A 26319-nucleotide genomic window follows, 5' to 3' on the forward strand; every position below is an offset into this window, starting at 1 on the left:
TAACTGCCTTCCTCAAGTGCTTCTGAAACACACGGGACATAGGGCCACCCAAGCAGAGGTTCATCTTCATGGCCCGGGAGGGTCTGGATCCCCAGGCCTTCAGACTTCGTGCTACAACCAGGGACAGGTCAGGGCACAGGCCTGTGTGGGACCAGAGCAGACCCAGGAAGCCCCAGTGTGACCCATAGGTGCGCGGACTCACAGGCCTTGCCATCAGAGCAGCATTTTAGAACAGAATTAGGACGTGGAGAAAAGAGAAGTGAGACCTGCTGGCTGCCGGTAGCAACCACATGACTATAAATATAACCAGCGGAACCCTCCCAAACATGGCTTCATTGCAGGCCCAGGCGTGCAGGCACATGAATCGCTTACATGGGTGTTCTTAAAGCACGCAGGTAACGTCGCCTTTCCTCTTCTCTTCTCTGACCTGGACTCCAACACAGATGCCATGTTTCTCCCCCCTTCTTTCTGTGCCATTGAAAAAGGTTTACTGAGGCGCTGGCCAGGTAGCTCAGTTGGTTAGAGGGTTGTCCCAATACACCAAGATTATGGATTTGATCCTGGTCAGGGCACATACAAGAATCAGCCAATTAATGCATGAATAAGTGGAACAAAAAATCTCTCTCTCTCTCTCTCTCTCTCTCTCTCTCTCTCTCTCTCTCCTCTCTCTCCTCTCTCCTCTCTCTCTCTCTCAATTTTAAAGAGGTTAATTCACATATCATGTAATTCACCCATTAAAAGTGTAAAATTCAATGGTTGTAAATATGTTCAGAATATCTGTACCATGTTATTTTTTTAAGTTTCTTATCTAAGTTTTGTCCATCTTTCTTTCCCTGGTGCTACCTGTTAGGTTTGTTATCTTCCCCATTCCCTGTATCTTCAAAACCAACTTAAATGAAGTATAAGTTTTAAAACATTTAAATTAAAGCAAGAAACTAAACAACAACAACAAGATACCGAGACTCCGGGCGCCCTGTACTGAGAACTGGAGCCATTTCAACCTGGAAGCCTTTTCCTGTTGAGGAATAAGCAGTCCGTTAAGGAACTGCCTTGCAGAAAGGAAATGCAAATGGGAGTATAGGATGCCAAACACTTTCAAAGCTGTCCTGCCAAGAGCAGTGGGAAGTGTATAAGTAAGAGACTGGGAGAATGTGCTGAAAACTCCACGTCTCGAAGCAGATTTGCAGTACCGGCTGCCTCGGGCTTCAGATCGAGCTGCGGTGGCACCTAGAGCTGAATTAGGAGTGCCTGCTTGTCCGCCCTGAGGCCGCACCCCAACGGGGGCAGCCTCCCCCTCATGAGCTCCCTGATCATGCTGCCCTCACAGCGGTCCAGTCCAGGAGACTGTGCAGAAAACAGAGCAGAAAATGGTAGGAGAACATCAAATTCTATTTAGACCGTGGTCTCAGTGATGGGAAACGCATTTTAAGGTGGCAACGGGAACAATGGAAGGGTGGCAGTGGCTGTGCTGGGTGGGGTTGTCGTTCCCTCGTATTTTCTTCTTTATAATTGAATATGTCCTCTGATATTTCTATGAGGTAGGAAAAGGTGCTGGGCGGAAGCTGTCACGGGGTGCTCTGGGACACCCCTGGAGGAAGGACAGAGGGCAACAGGTGTTTTGTCAGGCCCGAATCTCTAGCCAGATACAAAGCCCCCACGTGTACACCTGCTCTGCCTGCCTTGATGGTCCGCAGTTACCAAGTTCCTTCTGCGCAGCTGTAGCCCTGGGCATCCTGCCTGCCTGGTGGCTCAGCCTGTCATTCCTGTGCTACAGGCCCAGGGATGGAGTAAGCCTGCCTCTCTCTCCGGAGCCCTGTCTGCAGGTTTTGCTTTTGTTTCTGTTTTCGCTTCAACATTAGCATCCTTTGGGGACCAGAACAGCACTGACAGCTCCCAAATGAGCAAGAGAGCAGATTCCCGGGGTCAAGTGCATCCTTCAGCCCGGGGGTGGGGGTAGGGGGGTGGGAAGAGGGAGACGAAAGGTGGCCCGTCTTCCTGCCTGTCGCCAAGGCCGGAGGTGCTGGGTGAGTGGTTCCGCCAGAAGACTGCATCTTAGCCCCAAGCACTCTTCTCGAGGCGCTGGGCCCGGCACAGGCCAAAGACAGAACCTAGGGGAGGGCAGTGAGCCCGAGCAAGTACGGCATCCGATGACCTCACCCCCAGAAAATGGGCCAGGACACTGAGCATCAGAAAGGAAGCAGCTCAGACAGGAGAGGGGTCTGGTGGGCTCTCCAGCTGGCGTTAAAGAACAGCAGCCCTGGCCATGGCGCTGGAGCCCTGGGGCAAGGCTCTCACCAGTTAATCCTGTACCCCAACCCCGGTTCTGAGTGGGTGCCTGCCACACAGAGAAGGTCTGTAGGGATTTGTCTAATGAATTACAAACTGTTCAAGAAATTATATAAAGGGTATTCTTCTTGCTTTTTCCTCCGCATCTCGTCTGTCTTCCCCGAATTCATGATTCTATTCACATGTAGTGAGCACCTACTATAGTCTAGAAACTATGCCGTCTAGGAATTCAAGATGAATAGGAATTTAAAGATGAGTAAGTCACAGAGAGTACGGTTGAATGGCAGCTACGTGTGTTAGGGTGGAGGAGAGACAGGCGTGTGGTCTTTAAATGTGACAGTGGAGCAGGGCCACCTTAGCACATGGGCCAGGAATGGGGGGGGCACAGAGGGAGGGGGGCAGTTACCCATCAGGAGTGCTGGTCAGAGATGTCTTTGTGAAAAGGTGGCCGCTGAGCTGAGTATTCAACATGGTCGGGCAGAGTTTCTAACAGCGGAAATGGACCAGAGGTGGTGCAGGCAGCAGGCAGCAGGCAGCAGGCAGCAGGCAGAGGTGAGCGGAGTCTCTGTGGGAATATGGCTTCATGAAGGGCAGAGTCAGCAACAAGGCCAGAAAGGTAGGCTGACGTCAGGCCATGGGGAGCCAGGCCACCAAGTCTGGACTTAATTCTCCAGACAACGGACCACCCATACAGATATCAAGCATAAGAACAAGATCAGACCTGCGTTTCAGCCAAGTTATTCTGGCCACAGGGTGGAGGATGGGTTGGTGGGAGTAGAGGCCTTTTCCAGGTGAGAGCTCAAGACCAGAGCACAAGAAGGAACAAGCACGCAAACTAGATTATGCAGCAGCAGGAATGGAAGGCAAGCGGCAAGTGAGAGACACTGAGGGAGACACAGCGGCAGGATCCGCACGACCTGGCGCGAGGCCACAGGTGTGTAGACGGAGCACGCAGGGGGCATCAACCAGATTCAGGCTGAGTCACTCACAGATGTGGTTGTGCATTCAGGCCACATCTAGAGATGGTGGGGGACTCGGAAACTCCCTTTTTTGCTTTGGCAAAGCACCTTGAGCATTTCTAGCAAACAGTTTGGAATGAGAGCAATAAGGAAGCACCGATCTCACAGAGGTCAGAGCCACCCAGGCTGTGTGGTCTGGGGAAGGCACTTCACCACTCTAAGCCTCAATATTTCATTCTGCAAAATGGGGGTGATCATGAGTCTATTTCAGGGGGTTGTTGTTAAGAGGAGAGATGATATCCCTGGGGCCACATTTAACAGCCTGACACAGTGGCGTTCCATGACTGTGACTCTTATTACTATTACAGCACAGGTTGCAGGGTGCACTCTGAACAAGGTCAGGGCCTTCATTTAAACTAGCACCAGGGAAAAACTAGCATTAGGAAAAATGCTGGGTCTTCTTGGGTGGTTTTCACAACACTCACTCAGCTGAAAATCACACCTTCATAAAAAAAAAAAAAGGCAGAAGCCATCATGTCTCCAATGGCTTGTCACCCATTTAGATTCAAGTCCTAAGTCCTTACAGTGGCCTTGCAAGTGCCACATGATTTGGTGCTAGCTCCCTCTCTAATATCCTCTCTACTTTCCCCCTCACTTACTTCACTCTAGCCACAGGCATGCTTTGCTGTTCCCGAAACATGCTTGACATGAGCCCACCATGGTCTTTGCACTTGCTATTCCCTCTGACTGGCATGCTCTTTGCCTGACATCGTCCTGTTTTGCTTCCTCACTTCCTTCTGTTGTTTGCTCAAATTTCATTTCCTCAAATAGGGCCTTTTCTGACCATCCTAAAATTACACCTTCCATAGGTCCCTGTTCCCTTATTCTGCACCATTTTTCTTCACTGGACTTATTGTCCAATAAGATGTCTTATATACATAATTGTTTATTTCTTTATTGCCTTCTTTCCATACTACAAATTTTGTTCTATTCAAGTTATTATTATGCCTAAAAAAGAGTCTGGTGATCAGTAGATTTAATAATTACCCATTGAATGAAAGCAGTGCTTCCTCCTGGAAACACTCCATTCTCCTGTTTTCCTGGTTTTGTCCCTGCTTCTTCTTCTTCTTTTAATCCTCACCCAAGGACATGCTTAGAGAGAGGAAAAAGGGAGGGAAGGAGGGAGGGAGGGAGAAACCGATGTGAGAGAGACATCGGTTGCCTTCTGCACATGCCCTGACTGGGGATCAAACCTGCAACTCAGGTGTGTGCCCTGATCGGGAATCAAACTGGCAACCTTTTGTTGCACAGGATGATGTTCAACCAACTGAGCCACTCCAGCTGGGCTCTCCCTGCTTCTTCAGATATTCCTTCTTAGTCACCTTTACTGGGTAACCCTCTTCTAACTGGCTTCTCAGTGCTGTGTTCCTCAGGGCTCCATCTTGGATCCTTTCCCCTCTCTCTTTACCCTCACCCTACATGATCTCATCCATTTCTATAACTTTACCGTCTTTATGTGGCTTACTTCCAAAATCTATCTCTAGCCCAGAACTCCAGACACAGATAGCCACTGGACTGTATAATAAGGTATTTCAAAATGAACATGTTCATAACTGAATTCTGGACCCCCCTTCCCCTACCCTCCCCCTCTCCCTCCCCCTGCTATGCACACCGAACAAAAACCTGCAACCCTCCAGAATTCCTGAACAGAAAGATTGATCTGGCTGAAATGAGGGGGAAACTGTTCTGTTTATGGAGGACTTTATTTAAGGAAGACTGAAAAAAATCAGTTTTATCAAAGAAGGAGAGGAGCAGGTTGTAGGTATCACTGGGAGTGTTGGACACTCTTCGCTAGTACTGTCCTCCTCCCCTAGTCCCCACTCTCTTAGAAAAAGGCACCACTGGCCACTGGGTTACTCAAACCAAAACCTTAGGATTCCTACTTTTTCTCACGTCTACCTCCAATCCATCAGCCACTTCTGTTTTCCACAAAGCACAATTTGAAGCCACCCTCTTCTCTCCACATCTACTGCTTCTTCTCTGTTTGGTCACCATCATCTCTCACTGGACTCCCGAAGGCGCCTCCTATCTCATGTCCCCATGTCCATTCATGCAGCTTTGAACCTATCCTCCGACTAGCATCAAGACTGATCTAAACTGTGAACCATATCACGTGTTCTTTAAAAACCTTACATGACCACCCATGTACTTAGAATAATACTTAAGCCCGATACTGGCCATGCCCAAAGACCTGCTGATCACTCCGTCCTCAGCACGTATCATTCTCCACTGACTGGACACAAACCAGTCTCCTGTCTGTTCTCAGGATACACCAAACTCTTTATTGCCTCAGTCCTTAACATACGCTCTTCTTTCATTTCTTCTCATGACTAGCTGCGTTTCAAATGAATTTATCCAGCAGCCTGAAACAACTAAACACTGGTCAAAATATATGAACCAATGTTTTCAGACATTGGCAATGAGGGAGCAGAGGTGAGGAATTCCTGAAAGAACAGAAATAAACAAAGGTGAGCCCAGCGATTGCCCCAGGTTGCTACCTGAAGGCAGTATCCAGGAGGCAGCATCAAGAGGGGTAAGTCAGGCAGAGCTCCTAGGTCTTTCTGGGATGAGGAAGTGGAGTTGGGTGTCTAGGTGCCACAGTGGCCAGCGTGTGCAGGGCAGAGTGCCAGAAGAGAGAGAGCAGCACAAAGAAAGAGCTCTGGACGTCCACTGAGGCTCTTCCCTGAACCTCCGGCTGAATATGTGGGAGGAAACTACACAGTGCCATGGAAAGAAAACCTGAAAGGATCAGAAGGAACAATCCTTGAAATTCACCCAGCACTATAAATAGTTTGTTTCCATCAGCCAAAGTAGGAAAATCTCCAAACTCATGGATTGTCAGGCACAGTACCCAGAGGGGTGCTATATCAGCAGAGGAGAATGTTAGTCCTAAAGGTTGCTCTGATTCCAAATAACAAAGCATAAAAGCTAGCCACAAAAGAAGAAAAATCTAGACTCAAACTGTTTCCAGATAACATAACTCTGACACAGAACAAAGCACAAGAATTCTAAGGAGAGTACAAAAATATGCAGCACTCAACAGGGTAAATTTTATTTTGGTCACCCAAGCAAATATTACGAAGCTTGTAAAAAAGCTGGACAATACACAACCCATAATAAGGAGAAAAATTAATCAGTAGAAACAGACCCAGAAATGATACAGATGGTGGAATGAGTAGACAAGGACATTAAATAATTATAACTATGTCATATACTATTCTAACCATGTTAAAGTAGAGGAAATATAGACCATTTAAGTAAAAATATGAAAGATATAAAAAGGCTCAAATGAAATTCAAGAAATGAAAATTGAATGATCTGATACAAAAAAATACACTAGGTGGGATTAATAGATTAGAGATGGCAGAAAGATTAGTAAACATGAAAAATAGCTATAGAAACTGAAACTGAAACAGAGAAAAGGCCTGAAGGAAAAAATAAACAGAACATCAGTAAACTCCGGGCAACGTCAAGCAGCCTAAGGGGGTGAGGAGGAAACTGGTTGGTGATGGTTTCATAGTTAGTTGCACAGGTGGTTAAGCCTTATGAAATTGTATGCTTTAGATATATTCAATTTATTGTACTTCAATTGTGTCACAACACTGTTATAAGAAAGCAACGTGGAACTAAAACAACATTGGAAATGGAAGTGTGGTGGTGGACAAGTGGGTTTGTGGGAGGCTGAACAGCACCAGGTGTTAGTCCGAAGGGGAGTTCAGCAACCTCAGTAGTTGAGTTCTGGCTAAGAAAGAATTCAGATACAAGACTCAAACTATATGAGCAAGTTTATTTAGAAAATCACAGAGGTAGAGGCGATCCATAGACGAAATGGGCTCAGGCAACAAGTTACAGAGGCAAAAGAAAGGCCCTTGGAGCTTTAGAGAAAAAGAGGAAAGGAAAAGGCCTCTGGGAGAAGGGGGTGGGGAAAGGCCAGGGTGTGCTCCATGGAAACAGCTGCACTCTGTCCCTGAACCAAGGGCTTTCATCTGGAGGCCTCAAGGGAGAATCCCAATAGAACATTCGTGAGCTTTCCTGGGGAGCCCCCCTTGTGGTCTACTGATTAGTCAGCACCAGGGGGTTCCTAGTCAATGCAGCCGGTCCTGATGCCAGCCCTGTGTCACTCCATCTGATTTTGCTGCTTCTCTGGGCTCAGAACTGAAACACAGCTGAAGCCTAGATGTCATCTTCCAGGGATGAACACTAGGGGAGTGGTCCTACAAGGGCTTGTAGTTCCGCTGGTTGCTAAGCGCCCAGGGCTCTCCACCCTGGTGAACCTCTGCACCTGGCCTAAGGTTCCTACACTGCTCATACCTAATTGCCTACTGCAGGCTGGGAGACCAAGTGTGGAGAAGCAATAATTTTCTAAGCTGCTTATCTATTTGGGAAGAGTGGCGTATGGATACGTCTTAACTGCATAGCTTGTTATAAAAATGTTTTAAAACAAATATCTTAAAAATGTATGAATAGCCACTGACTGAAGCAAAATAGACTGTATTTCTTGAAACCAGCTGAAGGGTTCAGCAGGGTGACTAAATGCACAAGATTAACAGTTAAATCAATACCTTCTCTCCACACCAGCTGTAACCAATTAGAAAATATAATGGAAACAAGAAAGTTTTCATAGTAGTATACTATGACATACTATAAACAGATATACTCTAGGAACAAAACTAACAAAAACATAAACCAGACCTTTATGAGGAAATGTATAATGTCCTATTCAAGGACATTATTTTAAATCTCAGCCTCTTACTGTGTGTTTCCTCCCTAATACTTACTAAAAACTGCATTTAAAAAAACACATATTCTTTGCAACAATAAACGTTACTTAAGAAAGGTGAAAAAACAATATTGGTTTTGTCGTCTTCCCCCCCTTTACACTGTAAATTTCTTTCTTCTTTTTTTTTTTTATCTTGTGTGTGCGTGTACCATTCCCGGAGGTACTGCGATAGCGTGTCGATGCGCAGAGTGGACGGAGCAAGCTCCTATTCCACCTTCCTGCTCCGAAAATCCATTTAATATATTGTCCTCAGAAAGAGGAGGTATCAGACATTAAACTGGTAAGAACAGATACTACACTTGATCTTAGCCAAAAGGCCGAGAAGCGATGCGCTGTTTCTTGGGGAAAACGATTTTGGATCCAAGGGTCCTCACTCCATCCCCTAGAGATACCTTGCACAGTGCTTGGCACAGTCGGCCCTCCTAGTCGCAAAACCTGGGGGGACTGGAGCACTCGCGGGCCCTCTTTCTCTCCCTGCTGGGTTCCGTGTTACGCAATAATGCCCAGAGATTGCTCCACGCCTTCCACGTGACCACACCCGACCACGGCTCATCCCAGCCAATCAGAATACTTCACACCCACGACCACGCTCCGCCCCCACCGCTGCTTGCGGAGGGATCTTACGTCTCACACTTCTTTTGCCACCAGCTTGGCCAATGCGGCTGCGCGCTGCGCCCTGATTGGCCAAGGGCTGTGGAGCTGCGCGCGCAGGCGCAGCCTCGGTTACTAAGGGCGGGAGCCCGGCGAGGGCGCCGGTGGCTGGTGCTGTCTTAGGTCCCTCGAAGCCTGCCCGCGTTCGCCATGCCGAACCGCAAGGCCACCCGGAATGCCTACTATTTCTTCGTGCAGGAGAAGATCCCTGAACTTCGGCGGCGAGGCCTGCCGGTGGCTCGCGTGGCGGACGCCATCCCCCACTGCTCTGCTGATTGGGCGGTAAGGCCGGAGGGGTCAGCGGGCAGGGCAGTTGGGCAAGCCAAGGCGAGGCCGGAGGGCCAGGCCGGCGGGCGAGGCCAGAGGGCAGGAGGCCTCGAGGAGGACAGCGACCCTGTGCCAGGGGGAGGGGAACCCCTACGCCCCCCCGGGCAAACGGACGCCTGAACCGCAGCCCCTCTAAGTCTGGGCCTCCGCCTGCGGCCGGGGCGCTCGGGCCTCACTGCTGTTTCCCTTCGTGTCTCCCCTGCAATGTCCGAAGCTCCTGAGCCAGGACGAAAAGGAGAAGTACGCAGACATGGCTCGAGCATGGAGAGCCGCCCAGGGAAAGGAGTCGGGACCTTCCGAGAAGCAGGTAAGGGTCGCCGAGATGCGCAGCTACGGGCCTGGCTTCCGGGCCGGGGAGTAGGTGCCGGATGCGTGCATGGGGGCTCGTCGGGCAGGTGGCTGGGCGTTGGGGTGAGGAGGTTTTCGTTTTCCTCCTGGTGTCAGAATGCCGGTTATGAACCCGGCAGGCTCCCCTGCGAGGGCCCAGGTTGGTATCCCTGGCAGCGGAGACCAGGGAAATCCCATCAGGGAACCGGCTGCCCGTGAGCCCTGACGCAGGGGGAGCGGTGGCATTTAGGGCCCGTACCGCCGGGCCTCTGAGGGTCCCTTTCCACCCTTTCGTGGTTTAAGAACGCTTTTTCGGGTATTTTAGAGTAGTTTGGGCCAGCATCTCTTTTTAAGTGAACCAGGCCAGCTGCCCTATGTAAAATACTGACATAAGGAGACTTGCAGAAGTTGGCAAATGTTTCATGCCATCCAGGTAAGCATTGAAGACGGCGAATTTGGTAAATTTCTGTGTAAGCGGAACGTAAACATCCCCGGTAAGATTGATTTCTTGATTGATGTCGAAGCGCTGGGTAACTGCGTTTCAAAACCACTCCTGTGTTCTCTCCATTCTTACACAGTGAAGTTCCGTTCTTCCTCTCAACTGCCAGTGTCGGATTCAAATTCCAGAGAGCTTTGCCATGTTTAGGTTTGCGAGGTTTCTATTTGGGGGATGTATGTTAGGGTAGAAGCTCTAATCACTTCAGTTCATTACTTACACTTGCGAGCCTTGATTTTACCCCCTTCTTTCTACTATAATGTGTTATAAGACGTTTCCCATCAGAAAGTTGTATTGTCTATACACCTCATTAACACTTGGAGTCAACATGATCTTTTTTTTTTTTATGAAAAGCAAACAGTATTATTTTTCCAATGATGTCCCTTTGGCCACTGGACTGGCACATATTATGACTCATTAGGAATAGTTTAGGTTGTCAGTAAGGGAGGGGCAAGTAGTCCTCAGCAATGGTTGAATTTAAGGTATTTACCACTCACCTTTGATTCAGGATATTTATAGATTTTGCCATTGTCTGCTTTTCACGTTGTCATTGACAAGTGTGTATGTATTTACCCATTGGGCTTGTTGGCCTGGAGAGGTTATTGAAGTAATCTGTGGGCGGTTTTCCAGCTATTTTGCTAAATTTAAGTTTGTGGTATAAAGTGCCAAGCAAGAGTGTAAGGATGTGGTCAATCATTCTCTTCCTCTTCAGAAACCTGTTTGCACCCCACTGAGGAAGCCAGGCATGCTTGTACCAAAGCAGAATGTTTCACCCCCGGATATGTCAAGCTTGTCTCTGAAAAATGATCAAGGTAGAGTAATCCTAACATGTTTTATTTAGTTACATTTGGGTGCTCAAGACGCTGTAATATGTTGATCAGTAAGTGCGTGTTGTGTTTATTTTGAACCTGCATTTCAAAGAAATTGATTACAGGTGTTCAAGAATGATGGCGCCAAGGTGGTAAGAGATCAGGTTATTTGCATTTGTTGAAGTAACACTGGAGAGTTTTTTGTTTTACAAAAACCTGTCCTCTTGGTTTCTACCACTTCATGTATTATCAGACATACCTTATGCATTTGTGGTTATAGCTAGAGACTTAAGTATATAGGGACTTGCACATTTGTGTTATAAAGATAAAGTTGAAATATTGATCTAGCCCAGAAAAGAACATAGTTAATAAGAGTCCTTGCCATTCCCTTCTGGCTTATTTTTTGATATGTTTATTTTTATTGATTTCAGAGAGGAAGAGAATGAGATAGAAACATCATTGATGAGAGAGAATCATTAATTGGCTGCCTCTTGTATGCCCCATACTGGGGATCAGGCATGTGCCCTGATCAGGAACCAGACTGTGACCTTCTGGTTCATAGGTTGATGCTCAACCACTGAGCCACGCCAGCTGGGTGTGGCTGTTTTTATTAATTGTGGTCTGACTTTGTTGAAGATTAATAAACTTTCAACAGTCTTAGAGGTGGTCAGTCCTGGTAATAAGACCGATCTCCCATCCTCACATTTTTTTCTGCCTTAAGATAATTTATAGATGGTCTTGTGTATATTGGTAACCAGGGAAGGGTGAACTAAATTGTCCATAGTTTATATCACAGAGTTTTTCTACACTAATTTGGACTCATTTCTCAAATGCTTATACTACTACTTGTTGACTATGGGTCATTCCTGAGATTCAGGGCTTATGTTTAGCTAAATTATATAGAGTAAGCTGCAAGTTTTGAATAATTTTGTTGTTTCATGCAGACTGGTTACTGCTTTAACCCTTGATAAGTGCCATTGGAAAGCTTTTGATTCATTTATCCCATACAGCTGATTCGTTCTTTTTCCCAGCTCCTTTTGGTATGTAGGAACAAAAGGAAAATGGCTCTAGAGTTTGCTTTTGTAGAAGGGTAAATTTGAGATGCTCATCAGTTCATGTTGTCTGTGATTTTTTTTTTTAGCTCTCCTTGGAGGCATTTTTTATTTTTTGAACATTTTTAGTCACGGCGAACTGCCTCCTCACTGTGAACAGCGCTTTCTCCCTTGTGAAATAGGCTGTGTGAAATATTCTCTCCAAGATGGTATCATAGCGGACTTCCACAGTTTCATCAGTCCTGGTGAGTAGCCAGATGCAGCAGGCCTAGATCTTTAAAAGTATGGGTTTTATCTTGAACTCATTTGATACACTATTTGTTTTCTTAAAAGCTGATATCCAGTTGAGTTCTTAAACTGTAACAAGACTTCATAATACTTGGTTGAAAAACGGTTAAGAATTATGTGTTGACACAGGTTTTTGGTTTAGGCTTTTAACTTCAGGTAAGCATCAGAGTTGGATGGATGGAATGCCTGGAATCGTGTAGCCTGCTCTGTGCTCACCTGCTCTGTGCTCACCTGCTACTCTACACACTGGAATTTTCTAAAAGTTTTTTATACTGTGGCTCCTCTGAAGGGTTCCTTTACCCCATCCTTCACCGAAGCTGTCACCAGTTTTTAACTATTTATTGCTTTGTAACTTTGAGCAAAGTCCTTAACCTTCCTGAGCCTATTAGAGAGCTGCTCTAAGGAATAGTGAGAAAGTGTGGAAAGAGCCTCGTAGTTGCAGGCTCTCAGATGTTCTTAGTATCTCTTCTTCTCACTACTCCACCTGATTCATCAGAGCAGTTTGTTACAAAGACATGGGATTTGGTTTGTTTTCCGAGAGGATAGACCAGTGGTTCCCAACCTTTTCTTTGGCCATGCCCTACCTAAGCATCTCTAAAATCCTGAAGTCCCCCCTTCCCCGTGACATAGAATTTTTATTCAGAAAGTGAACTCCTATTCACATGGAGGAAGCCTAAAAGGCCATTAACTTTGTCTAAACAAGCTTCCAAAGATAATGGCACCCATGAAAGAGAAAAATAAAAGAATGAAAGGACAGTTGAAGTATTAAGTAAGAAATTGTTAAAAAAAATAACAACATGAAGTGATATGAAGAAATAGCAAATAAAGTTTCAAAACATGTAATAGAGAACTGAAATACATAAATATGTCACCATCTATATTTATATACTTTATATGAGGCCCATAGAACCATAAGAAATGCAAAAAATTCACTGTTGATAACTCATTCTTGGAATTGCCCCCCTGTGGGGCGTGTGCCCCATGTTGGGAACCACTGAGATAGACAGTAGTTAAAGGGACACGGGCACTCTACCTTTGAAGGTAAGCAGGAGAAATATAACTTCTTCATATGGAGACGTGTAAAGGAGAAGAGGTCGGGGAAAGAAGAGCTTCTTCCTCAGTTTTGTCAGTTGCTTTTACGTTCATTAAGATGCCCAGCACGTTTTCTTGTTTCTAGGTGACAGGAAACCGAATCCTGCTCCTACTGAGAGTTGCTGCTTAGGACAAGCCAATGACTACTTTTTTATATGGTTGCAAAACATGAGAAAGCTCGAGCTTAAAGACTCTCCTCAGAGAACCTAAACTCAAGGACCTCATGAACCCCTGAGGTCCATTCCTGGACCCTGAGCTCAGACCCTTTAGCACAAGTGTTCTTTCTAAAAAATACATGTTTTTATTGATTTTAGAGAGAGAGAAACATCCATTGGCTGCTTCCCACATGCACTCCGACCTGGAATCAAGCCTGGAACCTGGGCATGTGCCCTGACTGGGAATCAAACCAGTCACCTTTCCGTGCATGGGATGATGCTCAACCCACTGAGCAATACTGGCCAGGACCAAGTGTTCTTTACCTAAGATTTCTTTCTCGGTAAGGAATAATTTGCTTTTTGAAGTAGCTTGACAAAAAGACAAAAAATTTTGATGGTCATCATACCTTTGGTTAAAAAACCCATGATGAAATAGGTTTACTATCTTGTATTTTTACATAGCAATAACAGTTACCCACCTATGTTATGACTTGGTTGTCCTGTGGAATATTGTTGCTGTAAGATAGCCACAGAGCTGCCAGATTTCTGCTCTTCTCAGCAAAATATTTTGTATTACAGGTGAAATTCCACGAGGATTTCGGTTTCATTGTCAGGCTGCAAGTAAGTATAAAAGAGTGGGGTACATTATAGGCATTGAATGAATATGTGTGTGTGTACCTGGTTAAGACTTAACTGCTTTTACCAGATACATGAAATGTCAGTTGAAAAATAACCTTAAGTTAGTTGGAGACTCTTCATAGAAGTGGTAGATGTGTAAATGATCCTTAAAAACTTTAAAGTTATATACACTTTGTAGTATAATATCCCTTTTCCTTTATGGGGGTTGTGTTTTTATTTTCTGCCTTTGGCTTTGAGATTGGCTGCTTTTACTGGCCAGATACGTAGGTAAGTCTTTTAGGAGGTATCAGATTATTTAGGTTTATGGGAATTTACAGGGAGACCTTTCAGAATGAAGGAGAGATGATGTTTCAAAAATGACAGAATGACGGTGTTAAACACACAAAGGAGCTCTGAATTAACTTTTAGATGAGGAAATCAGGTTTTTATTTTCAAGTTTTCAGCAGCCAAAGGACATGACTGTATATACCTCAGCTCTTGAACTAAACTATTTTCTAGAAACTAGATTTTAACTAGGTTCCTGTTTGATTAGAATGAAAATTGGGATAATAGATTTATTTTAAAATTTATATTAGAAAGTGTTTGAAATTAGAAAAATGTTCTTTAAATCTGTAATCAGCTATTTTGTAATACTTATAAAGGTAAATGAGTGTTTTAGATTCAGTTTTGGTGGTGTCCTTTGAGTTTTTTCATAAACAGTATGATATGAACACCAAAAAACAAGCAGACCAATAGAGCAGAATGAAATACCAAAAAGATTCGTGTGTGGTACAGGAGTATACTCTGCATATCAGAGAGTACATTGATTACTGGTATTCAATAAGGGAGGCTGAGATAACTGATTATCCACGTGGGGGGTAGGGAGGGATACACTGAATCTACCTCACACCATAAACAAGTCGATTCCAGGTGGAGTAAAGACTGGATATAAAAATAAAACTTTACCAGAAAGTTTTATTCGTGACCTTTGTGCATTCACGTTAAAGGTGGAAATCGGTTAATTTACCTGATCTTATTGTTTAAGGTTATTCTGTAGTCTTAAGGAATGTGTTTTCAATCTTTGAATTTACATTTGGTTCTTGTTAATGGTTCTGCTGAAATTATCATTTTTTTATTTCCTGAATATAATAAGCTTCGTTATTTTAATGTCTTATGTCTGATAACCCTGATACAGAGCTTTTTTTCTTTTTGGGTCTGTTTTTATAGTCTGTTGGTTACCTTGATGTTCAATCAAGTTATCAGATCTCTTCATGTGTCTGGTTATTTTTCATTGAGTGCTGGACAGTATAAATAATGTTGTTTTTTTCTCCCCAAAGAAGATGTTGCTTCTGTCCCAAGGCTGGCCTTAATTTGATGGCCTTAATCCAATTTCAGGATTAAAACTGGTTTCAGACCTGATGAGAGTCAGTCTATTTCTAGTTGATCTTTACTAAAAAGGGGGAAAGGTGGACAGATTACCATCAAAAGATCATTGGTGAAATTTATAGTTGACTTCACAGCATAAACAATGGAAGCTTGGAGACAATTGGATATTTTTATTACAAATGCTTTATAAACACAGTGACACTGGAGCATTACTTTTAATTCTTACTAGCTCTGGGTCTGTCGAAAACTCAGTTTCCCAGCCTCTGACCCCCTTCTTCTGGAATCAGTGACCAGGTCAGCTCCAGGCCGTCTTTCCGAGGCCTTGGGCCCGTCTTTCCTCACCCATTTGTACCTCTCAGGGCTTTCAAGCAGGTGTCTCATTGGTCCAGCTTTCCCCTACTCTGCTGTGATCAGAAGTTGAACGTCTGTATCCTTTTCATAGTTTCCAGTTTTATGCTGAATTTGTAATTTGATCTCAGATATAAACATGATTGTTTAAAATCTGTCCAATCACTTCAGAATCTGGAATATTTTTGGATCTCTCTGTACCACTCTGTTTTGGTTCTGATTCTTGTTTTTTTGTGTACTTGGTAAATCATTGAAAAAAGTGATTTTAAAGTAATTTGAGGCTTATACTGATGTTCCTTTTCTTCGAAGAGGATTTCTGGGTTTTTTTTTCTAGACACGTGGGGCCTCGCTAGCTCGCCAGGCCCCCAAAGCAGTGAAGTCGCACTTCCCACCAGTCACCTCCCTCTTCTGGAATTGGCACACGACTCCAGGGCCACTGCCCCACAGCAAGGCTCTGTGCTCTGGAGTCTGTTCACTTCCACCTGCTCTAATAATTCCTTGCCGCTGGATGTGCTCTTGGTGTCCCCAAGCACTTTACATCTCTGTGGCAAGGTTGGTCTGAGTGACTTGGTCCACTTTTTGCTGGAAGTGGAACTCTTCTTCTTACAACTTTGAAAAAGTGGTCGTTATTGTTAAGTTCTGTGGCCTTATTAACAGACAGATTAATGAAATGGTGAAGACACTGAGGCTCAGTCACTTTACAGACCTGGGTTTCAGTTCTCACTCTACTGCCAACTGTTAACACAGCCATCCCCCCTTGTCCGCAGGGGACCTGTCTGAACTCCCCATGGGTGCCTGAGACTGCAGAGTTCTAAACTCTGTATACTGTGTTTCTTCTCTACAGACAAACCTGGGATAAAGTGTAACATCAATTAGGCATGCTAAGAGATTAATAACAGTAAGAATAAAACAACAGTCAGAACTATAGACTAGTAAAGTTCTGTGAATGTGGTCTATCTCAGAATATCTTATTGTACTGGCTTAGCCTTCTTCATGATTTTTTTCTTTGCCGTTTCACAGATAGGAGATTCATTCTTCTGATTTTGGCAGCCTTAGCATACAACCTTTTTTCTCATTTAGTTGGGAACTTTCACCTTTTCACATAAAGGAAGCCCTTTCCGGCTTCTCTGTGGCAGATCCGAATCGCAGCGTCACCACTCTTGTGCTTTGGGCTGTTCTTAAGTGAAATAGGGGCACTCGAACACAAGCACTGCGGCACTGTGACAGTCAATCTGGTAGCTTGGACGACAAGTGACTAAGGGGTAGTTAACGTCTACAGCGTGGAGACCCAGGACAAAGGGATGTCTCGCCCTGGGTGGCACAGAGAGGGACATTGTGATTTTCATAACACTATTCAGAATGGTGCTCAATTTAAAACTTTAAAGAATTGTTTATTTAGGGAATTTTCCATTAAATATTTTCAGATCACAGTTGAAGCAGGTAAACTGCGGAAAGCAAACTGGATAAGGGGGCACTGTGATGCTTTCTTCTGTGACCGCAGCTGTCTCTTCTCTGTGTGTATCCCCTACCTGATAAGGGGGGTGAGAGGGATAAGACAGCTAAAGTCCCTAATCTAACCAGGCTTGGTTCAGTGCTCAACATGAGGCACCCACTATCTTCCTTTCTTCCTACTTTCTTTCATACCTGCTTTGTAACATTTGTCTTAGTCAAGTTTTGAACTCCTGCCTTCTCTTTATTTCCTTCAGGTGATTCGAGTCACAAGATTCCTATTTCAAACTTTGAATCTGGATGTGACCAAGCAACTGTGCTGCAAAACCTTTATAGGTTCATCCATCCGAACCCAGGGAAGTGGCCACCTATCTACTGCAAGGTAATGTCAACGGAAGCATTTTTTTAAGGCATCTCCTTAGGTAACCAAGATCCATGAAAGGGACCCAGAGAAAGACCCTTTGCCTGTATATTAGCTGTGCGTGTGACTCAGTGTGTGTGTGACTCAGTGTGTGTGTGACTCACTGCGAGTCATTTTCATTGTAATTCGGTGCGATGCCTTTTCTTCTAAATTTCTCTTGTACTGAAGGCTGCTTTGATAGATCTCGTTTTTAGTTGCTCCTGAAATCCCTTCAAAATCCTTTTACCCTGAAGAGTGGATGTTTTAGTCCACAGACCCATCTGTCTAAACAAGATTACCTGTTTAATCAAAACTGTCCTGCAGCAATCCCTTGACTCTCTTATTTATTCTCTAGAGTTCATTTGTTCATTGCTGGGTCTAAATTCTTCTAAGCTAGGAGCTGAAGAATTGTCTTTTAACCTCACTATTTACTAGCATAACCATGAATAGATTATCTTTTTCTGAACATTGGGTTCTTCATTTTTCTACCCTAAGTCTCACTAGCTTTTCATAAAATATTATTTTATGAATATAGCTGGTTATTAATGGTAGTGGTCTATTCTGATACATGTTGCTCTTTGCTATAGTTCTCATCTAGCTGACACAGACTCTCCAGTCCTCTTCTGCCCCCCCCCCCCCCCCGCCCGCCCAGTTTGAGAGGAGAGCATTAAGTAACTCGGGCGGGCGGAGAAAATACAAGTCGTTTGTTCTCTCCTGCAGTCTGACGATAGAGCCAGAGTCAACTGGTGTCTGAAGCACATGGAGAAGGGGTTGGGTGAGTAGCCCTGAGCCCCTGCTCCGGGGCTGTAATATCTGCATTTGTTTCCATTTTGGTGTTCATGCTCTCCGTACCTGAAGTCACTAATCCTGTCTGTTTTTCTGTTCACCAATTAAAGAAATCAGGCAAAATATGGAACTTCTTACTGTTGAGGATCTTGTAGTGGGGATCTACCAGCAAAAGTTCCTCAAGGAGCCCTCCAAGACCTGGGTTCGGAGCCTCCTCGATGTGGCCATGTGGGATTATTCTAGCAACACAAGGTATTCAGTGGTTTTGTGATAGAGTGATTTTGACTTCTTTCCTGAACTGAGAAAATATGATAGGATTAGTTTTTGCCTTTTTAGGCCATATTTTCCTATCAAACCCTGGAATCATTATAGTTCCTTGAATATAAGATTCCACTGATTGTGAGACACTAGTACATTGTTACTTTGTCTACTAAAAACAACCAAAAACTGCCAATTAAACTGACAGTACTTTCACGTAGGATTTCTGTACTGATAAAACATTTTCTATTTAGGTGTTTTATTACATAGCATTCTTATACGTACATGTAAGAAATATATAAGTGAAATACACTGAGTGGCCAGATTATTATGACCACCTGACGTTTGTAGGCAAATTAGCTATAATTTCACACTGAAGTTGCGAGGGGGCCAGATCATTATAAACGTCTGAATAGCACAACATACCTAAGTATCGTTGCTGATCAAGTTCATCCTATCATGTTGATGGCATATCCCAGTGGAGATGGCTTCTTCCAACAAGACAGTGCACCATGTCACGATGCTGGTATTGTGCAGGAGTGGTTTCAAGAACATGAGGGAGACTTTACCTTGCTTAGCTGGCCCCCACAATCACCAGATCTCCATCCAATTGAGCATTTGTGGGACGAAGTTAAACGAGCCATCAGGCAGCTGGTTCCACAGCCATCAAATCTCACAGAACTGGACAGTGCTATTCATCAGGCATGGTGTCAGATTCCTCGCATCACCTTTCAAAATCTCGTGGAGTCAATGCCAAGAAGAATCGCCGCAGTATTGAAGGCAAAAGGTGGCCCAACTAAGTACTGATGGGGTGGTCATAATAATCTGGCCACTCAGTGTATATCAGCAAAAGTATTTTTTACTTTGAAGTAATTTCAGGTTTAGAGAAAATGTGCAGGAATAGTACAAAGAAGTCATATATGCCATTTTCTCAGATTCACTCAACGTTCTAGTACATTTCCTTTATAACTGTGTCTCAGCATTTATATACCACTTGAGTCGGTTGTGGTCATGATGCCTTTTACCCTCAGTAGGGAATGTTTTTCTAAGAACAAGCACATTTCTACGTTTTACCCCACTGTGATAGAGCTGGGGCTGCCTGCCACAGGGCCGCCGCCCAGAGGCCTCGCTCACACTTGCTGGTTGGTTCAGTAATGTCTTTTACAGCAAAACAGCAACAGTAACATCTAGCCTAGGGCTCATTCCAGGATCACAGGTCGTGTTTAGTTATTGTGTCTCTGTAGGCTCCTTTCACCGGGGATGGTCCCTCTCTGACCTCCATGACTTGGCGTTGGAAGGGTGCAGGCCAGGCACGGTGTAAGTCACGTCTCTCACTTGGCGTCGCCTGCATTTCCTCGTTAGACCGGGTCAGATATTGGTTTGAGGAGTAGCACGGAGTGATGTCTTCCCAGCGTCTCTCATCAGGAGGCATGTGTTGGCCCAGTGACTGAGGATACTGTTGATCACGTGCTTAAGACAGTGTCCGCCCGATTTCTCCACTGAATAGTGGAATTTTTCACCTTACGATGTTTTGTGGGGGATACTTCGAGATTCTGTTCCTGAAATCTGTGGGTTTCAGCATCTGTGAATGATTCTCACCTGGAACTTATTACTGTGTTTGTGAATTAGTGACTTTCTAACCCCATGGTCCCACTGTAGGAAAGAGCTGTTCCCTTTGCGCGTGCATTTGTAACGTGCTTTATGCGTGCGGACTGGCGGACTCCTTTCTGTTCCAGGGCTGTAATGTTCCTGTTATTCTGTAACTTTCCTCATGGCCAGGGCGTCCCTGCAAGCAGGGTTGTGGCTTGGCCATCTGCTGCTTCGCTTTCTGGCCCCTGTGGGCCCAGCTTGCCCTGCAACGTGCCCTGCAGCGGCTTGGGTCAGTGCTGCTTCTGGAGCCCCGGCGTCTGCCAGCCCGGACAGTATTAGGAACAGGCTCTGGGTGCTAGGGGTGCTCATCCTCCTGGAGTCCCTGACTGGTGTGCTCCCTGGAGCGCTCGGGCATGTCCGTGTACACACCCTCGGCACACGTATTGTGTAGCCCACTTGTCTCCCTCGCTGTGAGTTTGTACTAACCCTGCAGCTGCAGTCCTCAGCATGGGGTTCCTGGTGTCCACGCTTCTGCTGGTGCACTTCCCTTCCCTGCCTGAGCGCCTGGCTCTGAGGTCTGTGTGTGTGTTCCTGCCTAGGAGACGTTAGAAGTCGTCCAGGATGGTTCAGTGACACCCGGCAGTAGATAGACTCACTGACGGGTTTGTTTTTCGTTGTTTTTCAGTCTGAAGGTAATAGAAAGTAGTTCGTTCAAAAGTTATTTGGGTTTTTTCCTCCCTATCAGAGTGGTTAAATTACTCCTTTGCAATATAGTTAAGTCCATTTGCTAGTTTTTTTTCATTTCTGTTTTCTCCCATCCTTGCTTTTATCTTTTGAAAGTGTAGTGCACTAGCATGGCTCAAACAAAAAAGTGTATTCAGAGTATCACTCGCTTCAGTCTAGTTCCATAAAAAAGCTCCTTGGATTGCATTAAGTGTATAAATTAACTTGGGAGAATGAAATCTTTATAAAGTTAAATTCCATCCAAAGAACAAGAGGTGTCTTTTGATGGAATTTGGTTCAAATCTATTTTGGGGGTCTTTCAAGTCTGTATTAGCATTTTTCTTGTGCAGGTCACGCGTTTCTGGGGCTGCACTTCTGTGGCAGGTCCTGCTTCTAGAGAAACGGGCTTTATCGGCTCGCTGACTTTCCTGGGACCAGCTGTGGCCGTCGGGCCTTCCCTAGCAAATGGCACCTCATACGTAGGTCTCCCAGTGCATTTGAAAGTCTTCCAAGTGTCGTCTCTCATAGTTTTTAACAGTGTGCACTCAGCAGATGTTTGCTGAGCGAGTGCATATTCACCATGGTCACTGCTGTGTGTCTGGAGCGCTCGTGTGAGTTCAAGGTAAGATTGACCTGTTGTGGTTCTGAGGGGCTTGCATAGCGTCAGGAGTTTGCATGAGAGGAGGTACCATAAAAAGATCTGTTTTTTAAAAATCTATTTTTTGTGTTAAATTAGGAACCTTAATCTTTAAGTAATAGTGTCAGTTTTCTTTGAATGATTTCAACGAGGTAAATTAGAAGTCTGGCATGCAAAAACCCTTAAGTGGTGCTCTCTCATAAGATCAGGAGATTAAAGCCCTTTTTTTTATTCAGGTGCAAGTGGCACGAGGAAAATGACATTCTCTTCTGCGCTTTAGCTGTTTGCAAGAAAATCGCGTAAGTTGGAGAAAGAAGGCTCCTCTCATGTGGGTTCGCCATGGAAGTCTTGGTGTTGGGCTGGCCCTGGTGGTTGCAGTTGGGGAGAATGGCTGTTCGCCTCTATTCCCACAATTCCTTTTCAAAGCAAAGTGGGTTTTTCCTTCCTGTCTCTTTTATTATTCCACCCACGTCCCTACTTGTCTGGCATAGTTACCACCTGAGCGATTGGGGCAAACCTTCGTCAACACTTACTGGAGTCTTCCTCCGCAGTTCCTGCAGGAGGAAGTCCTGCGGCCATGAGGGCAGTGCTCCCTTGTGAAGGTGCTGGAAACACAGACCCACTTCTCCTTCTCAGCTCTGGGGGTTCTGGGGTCCCTTCCACGCTGAAGTAGTTGGATCTGAGGAGACATGAGTGTTTTCAAATTGCAGCCTTATTTCTGGTGCCCTCTTCTTGCCTTAAACATTTGAGAATTCTAGTGAACTTTATCTTCATTCATATTCTCTTAAAACAAACCTGAAATTTTATATGGTAATCAGAATATTAAGGCTTAGAAATAGGTGAAAATACTTAAAAATAACAGTAGTGGCCAGTTTTACATGTGTTGCTACCATTCCTGTTCCTTCTCAGAATCTCTGCATTTCTTTTTGCCAGTTTAGAGCAGTGTCCCTGCCAACCAGCTTTTATGGGAGAAACTAGAGGCCTGGTGCATGAATTTGTGCACCAGTGGGGTCCCTCGGCCTGGCCTGTAGGATTGGGCTGAAACTGGCTCTCCGACATCCCCCGAGGATCCTGGATTGCGAGAGGGTGCAGACCAGGCCAAGGGACCCCATTGGTGCACCATCGGGGCTGGGGAGGGACACAGGAGGTTGGCCAGCCGGGGGGGACCATGGGAGCGCTTCAGGGTGTGTCCAGCCCATCTAGCTCAATCCTGATTGGCTGGACCCCAGCAGCAAGCTAACGTACAAGTTGAAGCATCTGCCCCTTGGTAGTCAGTGCACATCATACGGAGTAGTTGAGCGACCTTAGCATATCATTAGCATATTATGCTTTGATTGGTTGAACGGCTGACTAGACAACCAGACACTTAGCATATTAGGCTTCTATTATATAGGATGTTTGAAGGATGAGTGCTTGTAGGAGGGGCTGGGCAAGACCTGGTGGTGACCTTTCCTTCCCTCTGAAGGTACTGCATCAGCAATTCTCTGGCCACGCTCTTTGGAATCCAGCTCACAGAGGCCCACGTGCCCTTGCAGGATTACGAGGCCAGCAACAGGGTGACACCCAAAATGGTCATATTGGATGCAGGGCGGTACCAGGTAAGGGCTGACTTTGGAGCTCCTGTCTCTTCTCATGTCCTCCTCGGTGTGGTCCTGGCCAGCAGCAAGTCAGGCCTTTGGTTCCCTCTCCCGTTAAAATTCCTAAAATCTCCATGGTGTGTGGAGCAGTTCTCACTCAGGTGACTCCTGCACAAACCCTTTGCCTTCCTGGTACATTTCCCACTCTCATTGACAATGTGTTAAGAAAATTAAAATTATACAAACCACGTCCAAACATGTATTCCAAAACTTACCTATCTGAATGTAGGTGATACAGCTATTTAAAATCTTCACTTCAAAGATGTCTAATGCTGGAGTCAGGGTTTGATTAAAGGCTGTCTGATCTCCCTGCCTCCTGCCGCGTCCCTGCTCACAAGGAGGCCGGCTCGGCCAGGGCACAGCTGCCAGGACTGCGGCTAGATCCCGGTCACTCCAGGCTGTGCTCCCTGCAGGCCCGGTTCCCCTCCAGACACTCCCCTCCGCAGCGTTTTTCTTCAGAAGGTGGTCAGATATTAGGAGAGCGGCGGCTGGTTGTCTTTTTTAAAGAGTCATTTGAAATTGTAGTAGAACCAATATTTGTGTCTCTCCCCCCCCCCCCCCCCCCCGGTATTTTTTCTTCTTCTGTTTTTATAGAAGCTAAGGTTTGAGAGCTCAGGATTCTCTCATTTCAACTATTCTAATCAGGAACCAAGATCAAACACACCCACTGGTAAGCATCTCATATTTGGTAGGAATGTACCCCGAAGGGCTTGGGGCCTCAGAGTGTTCGAGAGCCCAGAGTGTGGTGCTGAAACGGCGCTCTGCCTGGGCTTTAGGGCTGCAGGGGCTGGTTGAGCTGGGAGTTTGATTAGCCACTAGCACCTCAGGCAGTTGCGATGGGTGCATTTGGTGTCACTCAGACACCTGAACTCATCCTTCAGACTGGTTCTGGGCATTTAGAATACGGCCCGCTGTTCTGTGGCAGCTGTAGTTTCATGGTTTTGATATGATGGTGGCTTTGGGACGATGGGAAAGTTAAACACCCAGTGAAGTTCAGGTGGTTCCCAGAGAGCTTCCGTCTCAGTTTCCAGGGCTGAAAACAAACAGGGGGCACTGTTGAGCCTCGGCCTCCCCTGGGCTCTCAGTCATCCCCAGCCCGCCAGGCCCAGGGAGCCTGCACTGCAGTGTGAGGCGGCGGAGGGGTCTCTGTGATGAAGCTGTACAGTGGCTTTCCTTTCTGGCATTTCAATGTCCTAGGTGACTACCCTTCTGGGGTGAAGATTTCAGGCCCAAACAGCAATGTTCGGGGAAGAGGGATCACGCGCCTGCTAGAGCGCATCTCGGGCTCCTCCAGCAGCGTCCCCAGGTTCTCCAGCTGTGACACCGCGCTCTCCCCTTCCCTGTCCCCGAAGGGTGGGTACAAGTCCTTCTCCCCCCTGTCTTAATGATGGTACTCTTCAATTCTGGGAAAATAGCAGGCCCGCTTCCCTCTGATTGCAGTCCCGGACAGCAGAGCACACCCCTGGTACATGCCGCCCTCTGAAACGGCCTGCCTTGTAGAGAATCCTGTTTCGTAGATTAAAAGTAACTGTGGTTGGAGAAGATTTGGCATTTTTGCTTTTTTCTCGAGGGCTTGCTCTGCTTCCTGACTGTGTAATGGGAACGCCTTGGAAGGTTGACCTCCAAGGACAAAACTGGCCTTTTCAGAGGAGTGCTTTTGCAAATATTACATTGTGCTCATCTTCCTCCGCAATAAAGGTATTGAATGTCTGTTATGAAAGGTGTTAAAATAGTGTTGCTGTACTTCTTCCCATTATGACGTGTAGAACCTTTCTCTTGAGACCTGCTGGCTGTTTTCATTGCAAATATCTAAAAAATTTGCCTTTAATAAAAATAAAGTTTTGTTACTAAAGTCTTTGAAATATGCTGACTTTGGCAAAAGGAATCATTTAAAGGAGAAGAAGCCAAGATGGGATTATGTAATTTCCCCCAAATCACAAGGCTAGAAAGTGACCAAACGCCAGGTCCACTTGAGCATGGAGCTCTCTTCACTACCCCCATCCCCTGCCCCCCCGCCGGCACCTCAGAGTCTGTGTGCCCTGCGCATGGCTGACTCAACTGCTCACATCCTCTCAGACTTTTGCATATTTCCTGGTTAAATCAATGACTTTTTCTTTTGTAAACCTAATGTAATACTTGCATAAATGCAAAGAAAGAAGTAATAGAGCTTACGGAGAAATAGACAAATTATCATCAAGCTGAAAGATTTAAACAGTCTTTTATTGATAAGCAAACTAAAAATCAGTAAATGCCTGAAAATTTAAATTAACAAATTTGAACCAATTTGTTCACTACAGTCATTTCAAACACACATGAAATATATGTGCTTTTAAATGGTAATGTGCCAAACCATAAAACAAGACTCAATATATTTTAAGGAATTGACAAGTCATGTTCTTTTTCTATTCAGTTAATGTATAATTTAAAAATAAATTTTTAAACCCTATTTATATGGAAGTCAATGAAATAAGCCAACTTATAACAAAATGATAGTAAAAATTCTGCAAAACAATTGAATAATAAACACTATGTAACACTTTAGGAACACGAAGGGAAAACCACAGCTTTAAATAGTAATATTGGACAAAAAGCATCAAATACACATTTTAGGAAGTTAGAAAAAAATTGGAAACATATATTTCCTGCCAACTACAAAAAAACAGTTTTTAACACATTGCTGACGGATCACGAGAATTCTTCATATTACAGTGTTTTACAAAGTATGATACTTTAAAGAGATATTAGCTTGTAAGAAAATATAATAATTTCAAAATGCAATGGGTATTTAATTTTAAAGCGTGCCTTTAACATTTATGTAAAACGTTGTTTGTACTTGTTCAGTAGAAACTTACCTGGCCACTGGGTAAAAGCTAGCATTAAAACTACTGGTCCGCAGTGTGTTAAGTTAGAAAAAGAACAATAAACCCATGAAAAGTGGAAGGAAGGAGAAAATGAGGAGTAAACATCAAATAGAAAAAGAACAAAAGGGGGGTTCCACAAAGCCTAAGCTGTGAAGTAGATAAAAACTCCAATGAGAGGAAGCAAGCAAAAAGGAGAGAAGGCACAAACCATGGCCCAAGCCACTGGGTGCATGTGGGAGGCACCCTATCGATGTTTCTCCCCTCCTCCTCCCTCGCTTCCACGCTCTCTAAAAATCAACGGAAAAAGTATCCTCTGGTGAGGATTTAAAAAAAAAAAAAAATGG

General features: G+C 45.0%; 1 protein-coding gene and 1 non-coding gene across 3 annotated transcripts; one reads left to right on the forward strand and one right to left on the reverse strand.

Moving 5' to 3' along the window:
* Positions 1–883: 883 nt before the first annotated feature.
* MAEL (maelstrom spermatogenic transposon silencer) lies at positions 884–24900 on the forward strand. 2 transcript variants are annotated; one of them, XM_036343696.1, is made up of 13 exons: positions 884–1370; positions 8935–9018; positions 9278–9370; positions 10599–10698; positions 11837–11992; positions 13862–13903; positions 17341–17465; positions 18204–18258; positions 18380–18521; positions 21714–21776; positions 22943–23075; positions 23709–23784; positions 24312–24900. In XM_036343696.1, exons 1-13 carry the CDS (start codon positions 1368–1370, stop codon positions 24497–24499), a joined length of 1260 nt encoding a protein of 419 aa, XP_036199589.1. In that variant the 5' UTR covers positions 884–1367; the 3' UTR covers positions 24500–24900. The 2 variants fall into 2 exon arrangements, with proteins under 2 accessions (XP_036199589.1, XP_036199588.1); XM_036343695.1 differs by lacking the exon at positions 884–1370 and having other exon boundaries at positions 8887–9018.
* On the reverse strand, positions 8224–8414 carry LOC118673845. The gene has a single exon (XR_004973511.1). It is a non-coding gene; the product is annotated as a U2 spliceosomal RNA (small nuclear RNA).
* Positions 24901–26319: the final 1419 nt, after the last annotated feature.

The sequence above is a fragment of the Myotis myotis genome, unplaced genomic scaffold, assembly GCF_014108235.1.
Source record: "Myotis myotis isolate mMyoMyo1 unplaced genomic scaffold, mMyoMyo1.p scaffold_m19_p_18, whole genome shotgun sequence".
NCBI lineage: Eukaryota > Metazoa > Chordata > Mammalia > Chiroptera > Vespertilionidae > Myotis > Myotis myotis.

Excerpts from the sequence above, each read along its gene's own strand:
- MAEL (XM_036343695.1), top strand. The coding sequence starts at position 8,887 with ATGCCGAACCGCAAGGCCACCCGGAATGCCTACTATTTCTTCGTGCAG. Across the intron at positions 18,522-21,713 it reads GATTATTCTAGCAACACAAG|GTGCAAGTGGCACGAGGAAA; the intron begins GTATTCAGTGGT and ends TTTTTTATTCAG. Across the intron at positions 23,785-24,311 it reads AAGATCAAACACACCCACTG|GTGACTACCCTTCTGGGGTG; the intron begins GTAAGCATCTCA and ends TCAATGTCCTAG.